Source organism: Drosophila elegans, unplaced genomic scaffold (genome assembly GCF_018152505.1).
Source record: "Drosophila elegans isolate 14027-0461.03 unplaced genomic scaffold, ASM1815250v1 contig_476, whole genome shotgun sequence".
Lineage (NCBI taxonomy): Eukaryota > Metazoa > Arthropoda > Insecta > Diptera > Drosophilidae > Drosophila > Drosophila elegans.
Window position 1 is genome coordinate 26,375,050 of NW_024545863.1, and position 18,225 is coordinate 26,393,274.

At 36.0% G+C, this 18,225-nt stretch overlaps 1 protein-coding gene across 1 annotated transcript in view; it reads left to right on the top strand.

Moving 5' to 3' along the window:
• LOC108140347 (fatty acid synthase) overlaps positions 1–16,483 on the top strand; it is a 40,666-nt gene extending 24,183 nt beyond the window's left edge. Inside the window, exons 2-10 of the mRNA XM_017263038.2 lie at positions 8,887–9,404; positions 9,463–11,280; positions 11,338–11,761; positions 11,821–13,101; positions 13,158–13,770; positions 13,847–14,121; positions 14,174–14,523; positions 14,584–15,679; positions 15,739–16,483. Coding sequence (XP_017118527.1) covers positions 8,887–9,404; positions 9,463–11,280; positions 11,338–11,761; positions 11,821–13,101; positions 13,158–13,770; positions 13,847–14,121; positions 14,174–14,523; positions 14,584–15,679; positions 15,739–16,413 — 7,050 coding nt within the window. The 3' untranslated portion in view covers positions 16,414–16,483. The remainder of the gene's footprint in view (positions 1–8,886; positions 9,405–9,462; positions 11,281–11,337; positions 11,762–11,820; positions 13,102–13,157; positions 13,771–13,846; positions 14,122–14,173; positions 14,524–14,583; positions 15,680–15,738) is intronic.
• Positions 16,484–18,225: the final 1,742 nt, after the last annotated feature.

The window sequence follows — 18,225 nt, forward strand, 5'->3', positions numbered from 1 at the left end:
ATTCCTCCTCCTCTGATTCAGAATTGTGTTGCTTTTCTAGATCAGCTTCTTCTCGTTTGGATGATTAAGAGTTGTTTAGTTAATAGTTAATATTTAATATGAAATTTATCTTTTACTGATATCAAGTTTTTTCGAAACCTGTTCAAAAACCTTGATACCTCTGTCTAATGTTTTTTGTTAATGGTTTTTCTATTTGCATTTTGTTTTGTTCGTGTCTCGTTAAAACACTCTACTAAAATTGGCGCACGTTTTGTCGCCGTGGCTTTTGAAGTGGGCCTTTTCTGTGCTAACGACTTATATGACTTATCGAATTTATGCTTGTTCCGCTAACTTGCATAATTCATTCCATTCCATACTATGGTTTTTTAAAAACTATAAATTCTTGTTGTGACTGCGTCGATGGTTTTTCGGCAATTAATGATAAGCAGATACCTGTTCAGGGGACTTTGCTGTTGTTGCTTAGAAAAGAACACAATGTTTGATGTTCAAGCTATGTCAATGAGTTAATTTGGTATAAATGATCGTAGAAAGTAAAAACTAGTAAGGATCGGATAAAAGCGCGACCAGTTCTTGGAATTAGTTTTCGTTGAGTAGAATAAGCTTAGCGATGGATCCGGTCCTGGCGTGAGTCGTCTTAGATATTGACAGAAAATGGATTTGTGGTACTGTTAAGTGCACCATCCAGTGCTGTTATGCGCAATGCGTAACGTAAACAGAAATTACGAAAAAAATTTTTTCTTTTACTACAGACATAACTGTAACTGCTTTAGTTGTTGAAATCACTATTCTCATAGGGGATAAGTCTAATCTATACATATCCATATAACTATATTCAAGTTCTAATACATTTATGGGGGTTGTTGAGACCAGGTGTAGAATTCTATCTCTGAAACTGAGGTCTCTGTTATATATCCCCTCAATAATTTCGGGTGTGGACATATATGTTTTAAATTAGATTGGGTTTGAATTTTCTTTACTTATAATAACTTTTATTTTTTTGTTATTTTTTTTAATAAAAATTCAAATCTGCTTTAGAATATTTGCATGGCTATGATATCTCTTTTTAATAAATTTGTTGTGGGAACTATACAAAGATTAAAAAATAATATTTCCACATAAAATTATAATGATTGTTATAAATAGTTTTATATTAGTGTCCATGTCAATTTTCTGTGATTTTATTTATAAAATTTGCCGTAGAATCGACAAATTTTGTATCTATAAAACCCATGTTGGGTATTTCCAATTCTTGTGTTTTAAAATCAATTATGTCGATTTTTATCTATCTTACTACTGCATTTAGTATATAAGTCGGAACGAGCCGTATCGGACGACTATAGCATATAACTCCCATAGGAACAATCGGAAAAAAAAAAATTATTACTTTTCTTAGTTTTTCGAGATATAGTAATGGTTAAATATTTCAGAATTACGATTTAAATGTCATAAAAATCGGACGACTATAACATAAAGCTCCCATGGGAACAATAAAAATATTGAATAAAATTTTTTTTAATTTAACTGTTTTATTTTGTAATTTTTTTTAGAAATTCTTTTTTGATTAATTAATAATTTGAAAGTTCAGAATTACACTTTACATTTTATTAAAAATAAATATTGCTGCCATAGGAACTATCAAATAATTGAGCTGCAAATCATTATAGCTTCAATGTTTTTAGACATATACGCAAGTAAATGATAAGTTTAATGTTTTCATGAATGTTTAATTTTTGCAATAGCTGCAAGGGTATATGAACTTCGGCTTGCCGAAGTTTGCTTCCTTTCTTGTTTTACATTCCTTTAATAACAACAATTCTTCTGTCTGTCCATGCTTGCGGTTTACCCACGACTTAATGCAAGGATGGCCTCACCGTTCCTTACTCGCCTTCGGTTGGAGAGAAATCAGGACCTTGATGTGGCGTTAGACTCCTTGCAGCCACTAGAAGTTCTGTCTCCGTGATAGGGCATATTAAATCTTCGACTCGACACCTTATCGGGGAATGGAGTGCGTGCAGTCTTGAACCTTTCGTTGAGTGTATCCAGGTTCCATGTGACCCTCGCTCACTGGACCAACCTCCTTGCTCAAAGGCAGGTCTTTCGCAGACTCGCAATTTCCTCGGTCCAGGAATGGTGCTTGCGGCATGTCCTTCGCTGGTTCATGCTTTGATCGCAGGCTTTCTCTAACCGAGCCGTCTTGTTTGCATGCTCAGCTCAGGCATTGAAGTCCCCTCGAACCACTACTTTGGTCCGCCCTCGGAGATCGCTGCAGAGGTCGATTGAAGGACTCCAGGGAGACGCTCGCGGCCAGGTAGCAGCTATACACTCTATTTTGCGGGAACGAACACCTCGGCGCCCGGATGTTGGTTAGCTACGGCACATCAATGGTCATTTCCGGCCTTGTATGGTTCACTTAGTATTGCTACCTTCAAGCCTAGATCTCGAACAGTCTGCGGGAGCAGGTCCTGCGCACTGCAGCCGGAAGGCATTTTTTGCTGCCTGTCTGATGCTTCGTGCTCCACTCGTTTCTCTCGTTTCCTGGCTCATCCAAGACTCTTTTGGGGTGTTGGTGTCCCAAAGCTCTTTAACCATACTTTGCTCCAATGTGCCACCCCGGGTATGAATCGGGGATAAGCCGCATGAGCCGGTTACTTTTCCTAAAGGCCGAGGGCCCTTCTGGATCGTACCTTCCCTTTTAGCTTGGTGGTTCAAGGATAACGCAACATTGGAGTTTTTTAAAAACGTATTTTTTTTTAATAGCTAAAATGCTTAATCCGCCTTTCCGATACGATCAGGAAGCATTTTAGCTAATAAACTGTAGCATTACTTCGAACACTCATCACCATGTATAAAAATTTCTAACGCTTTTTTCTCGAAACACGCTTTTTATAAACGTGAACCACACTTCATACTTCAACCGTTTATATGCAACAGTACGATCCTTTTAGATCTATAGTAGGATTTTTGCAATACAAAACTTTCTGTTTTTTTTATAAGAATTAATGTAATAAAAAAAAAATAAAATATCGAGTTTTCATGCATATAATTATAATTTCGTAACAAGACCATATAATAGCGAATCCCTACGATAGATTGTAGCCAGAGAATTGCTTATAAAGACGAAAACGTGATTGTTGCAGTTGGATGGAGATTTTGGCAGCTACACGCTTTACGAGGTATACTCATCCTGCGTGAAAGGCAATATTCGCAATACTATCTTAATTGTAATTATCGATGTAAAGTCCTGAAAAATGTGCTAACCAAGATTAATGTATGAACATTAAAACGTTGTCAAACGATTCCTCTGACGGTGTATAATTTCTTTGTAAAAAAATGTAATTTCGTAACCCCCGCCACATCAGAGTTCAGATGCAGACCACGGAGCCGCCTATTATGGGACAGACACTACGTGGGTTTTTATCCAGACCGAAAACACAGTCGTTTGAGGACATACATCGCCGACCGAAGATTTCACTCTGACGTAGAGGTGATGGGGTTATAACGCCACGTCTCGGTCGCCTGATCTGGATGGCAGACTGTCTGTTCCATGACCCTTACCAACCGTTGGTGCGTACCTCAAAGGCGCAAAACGCAGCAGCCCGGATATGCATGCTAAAGACCTTGAAACAATTAACAAGTGAAACTGGGTCGCAGCTAAAGATCAGCGATCAGGTACGGCACCTGAAAGAAAGAACTCCACACCCACACTGTCCTGTTGTACCGTAGGTTTTGGACTCCTATGTGTGTTTGGTCATATCTATCGGTAGAAATAAAAATTCAAAATCGAGCTAGAATTTTAGAAGTTATAGGCTTTTAATTCCCTTTATTTTTATTTTGTTTTATTATATTTTTTTACAAAATTCCCTGCCTTTTTAAATTCTTATTGACCCGTATCCTTATACACCTCAAAATAACAGAATTAATAAATATTTTGTTTTATATATATTTATATTGTTTTTGTAATAAATATTTTGTTTTTATATTATAGTTATTTTTTTATTATATTTTGTCTACCTGTTCAAGAAAATTTTCTAATTGGCCGTCTTCTTGTACAGCTCAAATTTACAATTTATTAGTTAGTTTATTATATACAAAAATATTTCTTTCTGTTGTTGTCATCATGAGTCGTTTGGGGCCCTTGAGACTCGGGCGGTCGCGATGACTGTGCGATACAGGCTCTTTTAATTTTATTATTGTTATATGTGTGTTTTGTTGGTCAGAAAATTTTATTTATTTTTCATTTTTTTTAAGGCTTTCTTACAATTATCACTCTCACGTACTCCATGAACTGTGAGGAATCAGTTTCTCGTATTTTTATCTACTTAATTAAAAGTTCTTAGTTTTTACTTCACCTTCAGTTAACAACGCACTGGGTAAATTCGAAAAACATTTATTGTACTTTTCATTGTTGTGGAAATGTCAAGAGTGAGTGGCCTATATTCTTAAATTCAGCTTAGACAAACGCTGCGCCGGCGAAGCTGTTGGTTAAGCCGAAAGCGACGCAGCAGCCTTAAATGTTAGTCATGTTATTAAATGTTATGTGCATAATTCAAATTGTTGCTGTCGCCAAGCTGTGGGAATAAGCCGGCGCTTGCTAATGGCGTGTGTGGTCAAAAGTTATTTCCAATTGAAGAAGGATGATTCTACTGATTTGGCTAAAATTGTTGCCCATATGAAAAGAACGAAAAGTTTAAATAACGTTTTTCACCAGAAAATTTTGTTTATCGTTAGTTCTGCTTTACCGATTTCAGTTATCTTTAGCCTATATAACTAGAAATATATCATTTTTCAACTTGTTTTTCTTAGTTTCTTTGCAAGTAACATTAGTGAGATTCGTACTCTAGTCTTGTCTATGGCAGAGACCACATATGTTTGCTCTGAGCGGGAGAGCTATATTTTGACCTCCGCACCAGTCCATTGTGATACTAGAAATTATGTGATAAAGTTTGTTAAATGACCAGAGTCTTTGTGGCATAAAGATCATCAAATTCCTTAGACCTCCTTATTATAAGTCCAAGCACTTCCCTGTAATTGAATAATCTACAACATGTAACAAGTTTTAGAGTTTGAAAGTGCTAGAATCACTTTGTAGCTCTATTTAAAAATAACAAATCACTACAAGCTTTTATATTTTTTGGGGTTATAACTTACACAAAATAACAGGGACGTCACAATCGATAACTACAATTCACGTTGACAAACACATATTACAAACCACTATTGTTGGGCTGCATGCCTAAAAATTGCACTTGAATTGGTTTTTTTACTTCTTTTAAATTAATTGTTAAATTTGGAAGAAAAATTTACGACTTAACAGCGCTGGCTTCAAGTTGCACAAACAGCTGACTTTGACAGCTGATAGCTTAACAGTAATGCGTTCTGTTAAAATTTTGTGCTTGCAACATTTAAGATTAGGATTACTTCTATCCATCGCCATTAAAAAATATATATTTAACGACTTTTAAAAAATGGGTTTTGGCCAAAAAATGTGGTCGTTGGCCCATAGTGCATTTTCCTCATAGTACATTTTCCTCTTCTTGCGATAAAACTTTTGAGAGCCACTAAAAAGACATCAGAAGTTTAATCGCTTACTACTTCCAAATGTGTTGCCTTTGTTTCCATAAACACCCTTAATACGTTTTCTGACCTCTATTTTTCGAACATCTAATATAATAGGGTCCTGCGTAATCATTACCTGCACTTAAAAATAGGTATGACATTGTATTTTGGTAGATTTCCCATTACTTGTTGTACTGTGAATTGACGATACCTTGCATTTATTTGTTTTTTTTATTTAAAGTATTTCTTATTTCAAATATCTAATAATTTCTTTGAATGTATGTTCGTGTTAAATGTATTCCACCATGCAAGGTTTAATTTAATGCTCATAATTAATGCAGAGATATGCCCATTGTCGAAAATAATTTGATGTTTTACTTTGAATTTGGCATTGAAATTTTGCAATCTTCCGCCCACCATGAAAATTTTATCTTGATCAGTAAATGGATGCCGGCTTAAAATTTTTGAATTGATTTACGTTTCTTTGTAATCAACTAATGGATATTCCTCCTCCTTTTTTGTTATTGTTTGTTCTGCATATTTTATCTCCTTAGCCGTTAAATATCAAGGAAAAGTTTTATTTTTGGTTTTAATATTAATATATCGAACTATGTAGCATATTATTCTTGTTTATTTGTGGATGTATGAATATGAATATGCATTATTAATTGACTCTTCAATTTGTTGTACTAATTTACTCAATAGATGAGCTGCATACAGCTCTAGTCTTGGAATTGTTTTCCTATTTTTAATGGGATTTACTTTGCTTTTGCTGGCTTCTATTGCAACCAATCATCCCACTTATGCTTTTACTACTGCAGCATATAGCTTTTAAGATTCGTCTGCAAGCCCGTGCAGTACAATAACTGTCTTCGATTTGCTTTGAACCCATCGCGGTATAATGATTTTCTCCAATAGTAAAAGTTTTTCTTTATAATCTGACCATTCCTGGGCATCATCATTTGATAATTCCTGATCCCGGCTATTTTCAGAAATCCTAAGTTTTTGCAGATTTATTACCTTTTTAATTATATTATATTATAATTACCTTTTTCGGGTTCCCTATGAAGTGGCAATGTTTTGCTTTCTCTCTTGTTTTCTTTAAAAATTGTGTTATCACCACTACCACTTTTAATATTTCTGGTTTGTTAGAAATCAATTTCCTTAAATTCTTTAACTTCAACTTAACTTTATTAAATTCTCTGGAAAGCGGCTCTTTCATATTTATAGCGTTTTCGACTGAGATCATCATGAGATCATCCATGTAGAAATCATCTCAAATTGTTTAACCAATTTCATTCTTTTTATATTTATCTGCTATATCTACTCAAACTCTACACCCAAAGAAAAACGGATAGTTATTTCCGTTACTCGTAGAGCAAAAGTGTATTTTGTATTCGTTGAAAAGTTTTTAACAGGTAGAAGGAAGCGTTTCCGACCCCATAAAGTATATATATTCTTGATCAGAATCAATAGCCGAGTCGATACGACTGTCTGTCCGTCTGTATGAACGTCGAGATCTCAGAAACTGTGAAAGCTAGAGATCTGGGATTTGGCATGCAGATTCTAGTGTTTCCTAAGCAGCGCAACTTTATTTCAAAACGGAGCATCGCCCACTCTAACGCCCGCAAATCGTGAATGTATGGACTATCACTCTGAGACATGTTAGAAAGTTGTCGTTGATTGTTGTGTGTCTTTCGGTCATACAAGTATATATTGGTAGACCAAAAAAAATATAAAATCGAGCTGTTATTTAGAAGTTATGGGGCTTATGAAGTTCTCTGCCGCACCTCTGCCGTTGCTTAGCCACTGATCGGCCGCTGTTCTGCTGCTAGCAGAGAAAAAGAGAGAGAGAGATAGAGAATAACAGAGATGTTAGTGGAGTGTGGGGTGCTGCACGTTCTTAGCTTCTAGTGTTGACTATGCAGTTCGACAGATGGCGTCACCTAAACTGCGATTGATTGTAGGAGAAATACATACATAGGTTGAAGTTGGCTGAGTAACGGGTGTCTAATAGCCGGGGAACTCGACTATAGGGTTCTTTCTTGTTTTAAATTAAAAAGTCAATCTTGAAAATAAACTAAAGGCAGTATTAAAGAATTAGTAACAATTCAATACTAAATAATACAAAGCATATACTTTGTAATTACATTTCTATACCGAAAAGTCAAAATTTTCAGTTTAGAATTTATACTATTATAGTATAAAAAAATGCAATATAAATTTATATTAAATAGTATAAAACGTAAGCACAGGAGTATGATTTCAATACTTAATAATATAAGGCCAATACTTAGCAGTTTAGAATCTAAACTAAACCAAATCATAGAGTAAGAAACTATCTATATAGTTTCTATCTAAACAGTTTCTTACTCTATGCAAATGGTGCTAGATAGTTTCTTATTCTAAGTGGAAACTGACCAACAAAAGTGTTGAAAAACTCGAGTGGAAATCAGCTGTGTTAGCCGAAATAATTCAAAGATTGTTGATTTGATTTTAGCAATGTTTTTGAAACTTTTGGCAAATAACGAGTTAAAACCGAAATTTAAAATGCAATGCTTGTATTTTTCATTTGTCACCTTTCACAAACGCCCAGGCATTGTCCACGATCTCCTCCATAAACGTCATAGATATGACGTCCTGCTTGTTGTTCTGATGTTTCCTCCTAATAAAATTAATATTAAATATAGAAAATATTCGTTTTTCTTACTTTCGTTTTATATTTTAAATGTTGTGTTTACTATTTACCAAATTTTTTATGCAACAATGTTCTTAAAACATTAACAAATAAAGTAACAATATCATTTGCACTTTAAGTTATCGCAAAGTATTTTAAAAGAATAAATTTCTGTTCTTGCGAATCTGAATCCGTCAGCCAAATGCTTGGCGAAAAGTTTCCGTGAGTTTTTTGCGGAAGTCAACAGAGAATTTACAGAGGGAACTTAGATTCTGTGCAAATCTTTCGGAAGTGAAAAATGGAACCGGTCTGGGAAATTCGAATCCGTTTGAATCTTTCGGAAACGAAAAAAAAATTATTTCAATAAACACGTTTTATCATTGCAAAATGTAAAAAAAAGAGAATGAAGTTTTAGTGTTAGAAAATTGTCGTTTTTGGGATCTTTTCTAAGTTTTTCACTTTAGAAAAAGAACAAAAACAAATTCGCTTGTGTCAATAACGCAAGCTGTAAGTGGTTGTTAGCTTGTTATACTTTTCCATTCGTTTTTTAATCCGTTTGCGAACATTTCGAGAAATTCGAATTTAAGTCATATTTTTTAAAGTACCGTCTAAACTAAATTTAAAAAAAATACCCGCCTTTTAATCCTTTTCAGATAGACATGGTTGACGATGATGAACGACGTTGGCGTCACTTTAATCCGGAAATACCAAAAAGATCTGGAAAAATTGGTGAACTTGAAAAGTTTGACGCTACGTTTTTCGGAGTCCATTTTAAACAGGCACATACAATGGATCCCCAAACACGTATTCTTATTGAGACGGCTTATGAAGCTGTAATAGATGCAGGGGTAAATCCAAAAAGTCTACGTGGATCAAAAACCGGAGTTTATATAGGCTCATGTATATCTGAATCGGAGAAAACGTGGTTCTATGAAAAAGTTTCGTCTGGCGGGTTTGGTATCACTGGCTGCAGTCGGGCTATGATGGCTAACCGAATTTCATATTGCTTAGGACTAGAGGGTCCTTCATTTTTACTAGATACCGCTTGTTCTAGTTCGATGTACGCTCTAGACAATGCATTCAGCGCTATTCGAAATGGAGAGATTGATGCAGCAATTATTGGTGGATCAAACTTATTGCTTCATCCATTTGTAACCCTTCAGTTTGCACGGTAAGTCAGATAATGTATTGTTATAACCTGTTTAAACTTGATGAAATGAAAATTTAAGGCTTGGCGTTTTGGCACCAGATGGGTTTTGTCGTCCATTTGATAAAAATGCTAGTGGTTACACTAGATCAGAAACCATTAACTGCATGTTCTTGCAAAGAAAAAAAGATGCTAAGAGAGTTTATGCGAGTGTAGTTTATTCAAAAACTAATTGCGATGGATATAAGCCAGAAGGTATAACATATCCGTCTGGTGTTGTTCAGGAGAAGTTACTTGACCAGTTTTACAAGGATATTGACCAGAAACCAAGTGACCTAGGCTACTTGGAAGCCCATAGTACTGGAACAGTGGTCGGTGATCCAGAAGAGTGCAAAGCTATTGATAATGTTTTATGCAGTCAAAGGCAAGAGCCACTATTAGTTGGTTCCGTAAAGTCAAATGTTGGACATTCCGAAGCGGCTTCTGGAATATGTTCCTTAGTAAAAGCTTGTTTCGCTTTTGAATCCGGTCTAATTGCACCAAATATAAATTTTACGGAAGTTAAACATGGAATTTCACCCCTAGCCGAGGGACGGTTGATTGTAGTAAAAGACGTTACTCCTTTACCAAAGCCCTTTATTGGAATAAACTCTTTTGGATTTGGTGGAGCTAATGCGCATGCGCTTCTAAAGGGTTATTCAAAGGCGAAAGATAATTTCGGATTACCACAAGATGAAGTGCCGCGTCTTCTTACATGGGCTGGAAGGACGGAGGAGGCAGTTGAAGAAATTTTTAATGCTGTGGAGAAAAACCCGTTAGATGCTGAATTTATTGGATTACTTCAAAATATTCAAGAGGAAGATGTTTCTGGTATGGTATTCCGCGGCTATGCTGTGTTTTCCAAACAAGGTGCTCAATCATGTAAATCATTGGCAAAAGATGTTCAACATTACACTGGCCTTAAGCGCCCGATAGTTTGGGTTTATAGCGGAATGGGCTCGCAATGGTCTGAAATGGGAGCATCACTTATGATAATACCACGCTTCCGGGAATCAATTGAAATTTGCCACCAGACGTTGCTGTCGAAAGGCCTTAATCTTATACACATTCTAACATCCAATGATCCAGAAATTTACAAAAATATTTTGCATTCGTTTGTGGGAATAGCTGCTGTGCAAATAGGCCTAACAGATGTCTTGCGGTCTCTCAATTTGGAGCCAGACTTTATTATTGGGCATTCAGTGGGTGAACTAGGCTGCGCATATGCGGATGGTGGACTGACTCCTCAACAAATGATATTGGCGGCCTATTATCGTGGAAGAGTTAGTGTGGACCTAGAAAAAATAAGGGGTTCTATGGCAGCTGTCGGTATTGGCTATAAGTCTATTCTACCCATACTGCCAAAGTCAATCGAGGTGGCCTGTCATAATGGCCCGAATTCTTGTACAATATCTGGTCCAATCGATGATGTTTCCTTATTTGTATCTGAACTTATAAATAAAGGCATTTTCGCAAAGGAAGTGCCCTGCTCAAATATTGCCTATCATTCAAAATACATTGCACACATGGGCCCACCATTACTGCAATATATGAAAGAAATTATCCCAAATCCCAAGACTAGAACCATAAAATGGTTAAGTACTAGTATTCCTAAAAGCGACTGGGACAAAGATCAAGGAAAATTGTGCTCTGCTGAGTATCATACCAACAACCTTTTAAACAGTGTACTTTTTAACGAAACATTTTCATTGCTCCCTAAAAATTCCTTGACTATTGAAGTGGCGCCCCATGGACTTTTAGGTGCTATTCTTAAACGATCAATGCCTAGTGGTGTACATATTCCACTAACTAACAGGGGTAACAAGAACAACACGTTGTTTTTATTGTCGGCCCTTGGAAAGTATGTATTAATTGAGTCATAGTTTGTTGAAAAATGTAAATATTTGTCTTGTTGTAGATTATATCAAAATGGCGTATTATTACCGGTCGCGAACTTGTATGAAAAAATCCAATTTCCGGTTTCGCGCTCAACACCCAGTATTAGCTCGCTTATTCGGTGGGATCATAGTGAAAACTGGTTTGTGACGAAATACGAAAATATGAAAACAAAGTCCAGTGGCGAGCGGGTCTTTCCTGTTAATTTGGCGAGTGATAATGAAGAATTTTTGAGTGGACATATCATAGATGGTAAAATTCTTGTGCCGGCCACATGTTATCTTCAATATGTTTGGGAAACATTCTCTCTTATGTATCACGGTCCGAGTTATATGGATGTACCCGTTGAATTCGAAGATGTACGTTTCTTAAGAGCTACAAGTTTGCCGAATAATGGAAAAGTCGAGCTAACAGTTATGATTCACTATGGCACCGGTCATTTTGAGGTAAGAACATTTTATTTCGAATTTTATTTTTAAAGATACATTACTCGTTTGCCCCTTAGATAACAGATGCAGGTAATTTAGTTGTCACAGGTATAATCCGTGAAACGGAAAAACCCACTATTCCAGAAGTTTATAATTTTCAAAATGAATCAAAGTTTCCGATGATTTCTAAAAGAGACTTTTACAAAGAGTTAAAATTACGTGGTTATCACTACAACGGCGCATTTAAAGCTGTTCATATGGCCCGCTCTGATGGCTTATTCGGAAAAGTTGAGTGGAATTATAATTGGGTAACCTTCATGGATGCAATGCTTCAAATTCAAATTCTGGGAACTGATTCAAGAAATCTTTTATTACCAACAAAAATTCGGAAACTCAAAATAAATGGAGTACATCATTTTAATTTAATGACCAAAATGGATCCAGAGAACCGCTTTTTTGATGTGTATGTAGATCACATGTACGATCGCATCATTGCAGGTGGAATAGAACTGGTCGGACTACATGCCAGTCCAGTGCAAAGACGTAGACCTCCAGGTATTCCAGTTCTTGAAGAATATGTATTTCTTCCTTTTTCTCCGTCGCGCATTCTTTCACTGAAAAATGCTGCTCGAGTTTGCGTTCAAATTGCTCTTGAGAATAATCCTTCACTAAAAATGAAGTTAGTAGAGGTTGATACGGATGGAGAAAAGCCCATGTTAACTTCATTTTTAGAATCAATTGAAGATTTGCCTGTCATAACTGGAGATTACATTCTATTGACCTCTCAAAAACAGGAAGACATTCCAGGAGTTCGTATTGAAAACGGAAATTTGTCTTGTCAAACAAATTGTCATTTTGTTTTGCTGACGGGCCTTGAAAAAGAGCACTTAAAAGATAATATTGAAACTGCCCATAAAGTCCTGGTCGACAATGGGTACATGTTGCTTAGACTAAAGTGTAAGGCTAATAATTCTGCGTGGGATGTATTGGAGAAATTTCGAACTATTACAACAATTCCGATCGATACACATGAGGAAACATTCGTTTTATTGCAGAAGGTTTCTAAAAAATTGACTGTACAACCAGTTTTAGTAAAGGTATCTGAACATGATGAGACTTTCGACTGGATTGCAGTATTACAATCTGCAATAAACACAAAAACACCAGCAATTGTGTATTCATTTAACGAAACCTTTAATGGGCTTATTGGTTTAGTGAACTGTTTGCGCAAAGAGCCTGACGGTAATTTGATAAGATGTTTCTTTATTGATGATCAAAGTGCCCCTGGTTTTGATTTGTCTCACCCTTTATATTCGGCTCAGCTTGCATTAGGATTGGCCTTCAACATATATCGCAATGTAAGACTTATTTATGTATTAACTATTGAAATTACAGTTTGACTATTATTAATTAGGGTTCGTGGGGCAGCTATAGACATTTGCAATTGCTCAAAAGTGATAATCAAATGGCCAGATTGGATCACATTTATGGAAACGTCATTCAACGTGGAGATTTATCGACTTTACAATGGATAAAAGGCCCTTTAAATTTAGAAAACTGCATGATTAAAATAGCATATTCTTCTCTAAATTTTAGAGATGTAATGCTCGCAACTGGTCGCTTAGCCGTTGAGTTATATGGATCAAGTCGAATTGATCAAAACTGTGTTCTGGGCTTTGAGTATTCTGGCACTAACGTGCTAACTGGACGTCGTATAATGAGTATGGTGGTTAAAGGAGGTGTAGCTTCCTATGTGGAGAAACCATCAAAACTTATTTGGGATATTCCCGATCACTGGTCGTTGGAAGAGGCAGCCACAGTGCCTGTGGTATACATAACTGTCTACTATGCATTCTTTATGTCTAGCGATATACGAAAAGGAAAAAGCATACTCATACATGCTGGTACCGGGGGCATCGGTCTAGCCGCTATACGCGTGGCATTGGCCTACAACTTGGAGGTATTTACAACTTGCAGTACTACCCAAAAAAAGAAATTTTTGTTGGAGACCTTTCCGCAACTAAAAGGTAATTTTAAAGTATTTGGAAAAATGTTTTAATTTATTTAATAATACAATTATGTATTAAAATGGTTAAATTTCAGAGTCCAATATTGGCAATTCGCGAGATACATCATTCGAGCTTATGGTGCAGCGTGAGACAAAAGGAAAAGGAGTGGATTTTGTGTTGAACTCATTATCCGAAGAAAAGCTGCTTGCTTCAGTACGTTGTCTTGGTAAGGCCGGTCACTTTTTGGAAATTGGGAAATTCGACATGGCTAACGACACCAAGCTTGGACTGGGATGCTTTCTGAAAGAAATTACTTTCCATGCTGTTCTTGCTGATAACCTTCTTGTGGCTCCTGATGAAGATATTTGGGTAAAAAAATGGAAAATTCAAATTTAGCTTAAAATTAATTTTTTTTTTTTAGCATTTAAAAGCCCTTATTGATTTAGATATTTCGAAGGGGATCATTCAACCATTGCCGGTTAAAGTTTTTCCCGCTCATGAAATTGAAAAGGCTTTTAGACATTTGATCGGTGGCAAGCATATAGGAAAAGTTGTTATTCAAGTTCGTGAACAGCCGGATGATCCAGCAACCTTGCCAGTACGAGTGCTTAGTCAAATTTACTTTAAGCATGATCTTACATATGTAATCCTTGGTGGCTTGGGAGGCTTCGGAATGGAACTCGCTGATTGGATGGCTTTGCGTGGCGCTCGAAAACTTGTTCTTAGCTCTAGACGCGGAGTTACAAAAGACTATCAATCATACCGGATCGCGTAAGTATTTAAGAATTTACGTTTTATCTTTTCAACTACTTAGTGATTTATTTAAAATAGGCTATGGAAAACATATGGCTGCGAAGTCGCTGTTAGCACTGCAGATATTTCTTCAAAAGATGGATGTCGTCAACTGATTTCCGAAGCTGCTATATTGGGACCAGTGGGTGGAATTTTTAATCTTGCAGTTGTGCTAAGAGATGGGGTTTTTTCCAACCAAAATTTTAATCAATTTTTAGAAAGTTTTGCACCAAAAGCTATTGCTACAAAACATCTGGACGAGATAACTCGGATTTCCTGTCCTGATTTGGAGCATTTTGTAGTGTTTTCAAGTGTGTCTTGCGGGCGAGGAAATGCAGGCCAAACTAATTATGGAATGGCTAACTCTGTAATGGAACGTATCATTGAGTGTCGCAACAGCGACGGTTTACCAGGTAAAGCCATCCAATGGGGTGCAGTTGGTGAAGTGGGCTTAGTGGCGGATATGGCAGAAGACAAAATTGATATGGAAATAGGGGGAACCCTTCAGCAAAGAATTTCATCGTGTATTCAGGAGCTGGATCATTTACTTAGCGCCGTACCACCGATTGTTTCCAGCATGGTTGTCGCTGAAAAAAAGACTGGGCGTTCTGGAAATATAAGTATTATTGATGCCGTCATGAACATTATGGGAATACGAGACTTAAAGTCAGTGTCATTAGGCACAACGCTGTCAGAAATGGGTATGGATTCATTGATGGCTGTAGAAATCAAGCAAACCCTAGAACGAGACTTTGAGTTAGTTTTGTCTCCACATGACTTACGCTTGCTCACTTTCCAAAAACTGCAGGAATTCACTGAAGCTAGAGAAAAAGAGAATACTAATGAAATTAAAATGATATTTGCTTCAGAAAGTAAGCTTTTAGGAATGGAGTTACTGATTCGAAACTTAGGCGATGAAACAAACTGTGATCGAACAATTATTCCACTAAAGACCTCGGCAGCTCCTTCAAAACAGAGTCTTCCTCCAAATATTATAATACCGGGACTAGAAGGAACAGCTGGTCGTGCATGGTACCAAATAGGTTCAAGCTTGCAAAGCAGGGCTGTTGTCTTACAGCTTCACCAGTTCGCCCAATTGGAAAATATAAAAGATATAGCACAACAATGTTTTAAGGTAAAGAGCACTTATTCGAAGATCATGTACGCAATTTTGTAATTCTTTTTTCTTTTCAGCAAGTTAAGCTCATTTTAAAGCAATCTGAGCCTTTTTATGTAATTGGATACTCGTATGGAACTTTTGTAGCTTTAGAACTAGCTAAGTTGCTTGAGAACTCCGGGTTTCGTGGAAATATTATGTTGTTGGACGGAGCTCCACATTTTTTGAAAAAGCTTACTAACCTGCATTTGGGTGAAAACTTTTCGGATAACAATCTTTATGACCTGATTTTTACTAGTATTGTCAATCAGATATTCCCCGAAGAAACTAAAGAATCCACATCTGAAGTGTTTCACACACTTGACACCCTCTCAGAAAAAATGTCGTTGTTCATGGACTATGTTGAAAAGCAGAACATTTACAGCAAAGAATACTCTGCTACGATGGTACATGCCATGTTTAAAAGAGTTAAAATGGCCTCTTCCTTTGATTTGGATAGTATAAGAAAAATTAAGTCACCAATTACACTAGTCCGTCCGACTGAGGTTTCACTGCATGATATTGATGAAGACTATTGCATATCGTTGTTGACTTCTGGTAAAGTAACGCTCAAGGTTATTGAAGGAAATCACACGACCATGTTGGATAATCCATTACTAAGTCAGATTATAAATGACTTCGATCCAGCTCTGTTGGAAGATAAACATTTTGAAGAATATATTAGGAATGACAAACCAGTTTCTGTTGTTTAAACATTTATTCTTTAATTATCACTATAAAAAAAAACAATTAAAAAAACACCCAATATATTATATAATAAATACATATTCCTATAAAAAAAATTCACATTTTATTAATTTTATCTATCTTATTTGATAATTCGAATCTCTTAAGATTTTGTATAGTGTACCATGATGTAGTTATGTAGCTATGTGATTTGACGCCTTGCCACTTGTCATTGATGAGAAAGTCCCACGTTCGATTCCCAGAGTGTTACACTTTGTAAGCGAACAGCCAACCCAACATAAATAGACAATTAACGATTGCTGTGATATCGACACTCCCACATTGGTGATCCTGACGTGATTTCAGAGCGAAAATCGTGTGGAGATCACAGTAACACCACGAACTATTGACTCTGGTTGAAAAATGTGCACTTTGGTTGCCACAGCGAGGCAGCAAACCTCCCAGCGGGCAGTATCAGCGCACCCGCAACAGGAGCCCATTCAATGCCTCACCAACCGCTGTTAAAACAAGAAAGGAAGCAAACTTCGGCAAGCCGAAGCCTAGTTCCTAGGCAGCTATATGATTTTGTCATCCGATTTTAATAAAATTAAAAACGTAATTCTAAACTGTCAAATTATTAATAACTCAAAAAGAAATTTTTAAAAAAATTATAAAATAAAAAAGTTAGATTTAGAAAAAAACAAGAAAGAAAGTTAACTTCGGCAAGCCGAAGTTCATATACCCTTGCAGCTATTGCAAAAATTAAATGAAAACATTAAAATTATGATTGCTATATGCTATAGACGGACAGACGGACGGTCATGGCTAGATCGACTCTGCTAGTGATGCTGATCACGAATATATATACTTTATGGGGTCGGAAATGTCTCCCTCACTGCTTTGCAAACTTCTGACTGAAATTATAATACGCTCTGCAAGGGTATAAAAATTATAACTTTGCTGTTTTTAAATTTTTTTATTAGTTCTTCGACATATAGTAATGGTTAAATATTTCTGAATTACGGTTTAAATTTCTTTAAAATCGGACGGCTATATCATACAGCTCCCATAGAAATAATAAAAATATATATAATAACTATGTAATAATTGAGCTGCAAGTCATCATAGCTTTAATAATTTTAATGTTTTCAAAAATGTTTAATTCTTGCAATAGCTGCAAGGGTATATGAAGTCCGCCTTGCCGAAGTTTTCTTTCTTTCTTGTTTTTTTAAAGTTCTTCGCTATTTAGTAATGGATTTAAAACCCTTGCAAAGGGTACTATAATTTCATTAATTAATTACCTTACCTAAGTAAGAATTCCGAAATATGGATACTTATTGCTGGGATCTGGCGAAAACTATTAGGACGTTTAGGAACTATCAACCAAGCGCACAGTGTGGGAGTCTTACAATTTAGCTGTACAAAAGTATATTTTTCAACTTTAACCAAATTCGTCCAAAAGTATTTTTTTTTTTATACTTTATTCAATGTATATAATTATTATATAAACTATTTTCTAGTCGTCGCACTAGATATAAAGTAAAAAAATCAAAATAAAGTACTTAGCGAAATCTATTTCACACTTATTGTGAAATTCCGTTTTATTCAAGTACTGATATTCTGCGAAGTTCGAAATCAAATTGTTTTTTTCTGCATTTCTTTTGTTCATAGTTTCGTCAACAACAACAACAAAATTAGAGCTTTATTTAAACGGTACTGCAAGCACAATCCTTATCTAAGCAACAGATCTTTTTCATTGGTTTTTTTTCAATTGACTTTTGTGTTTAAAGGAGAAAAAATTTAGTTTCTTATTAAAGTTTGAGCTCGAAGGTTTCAGA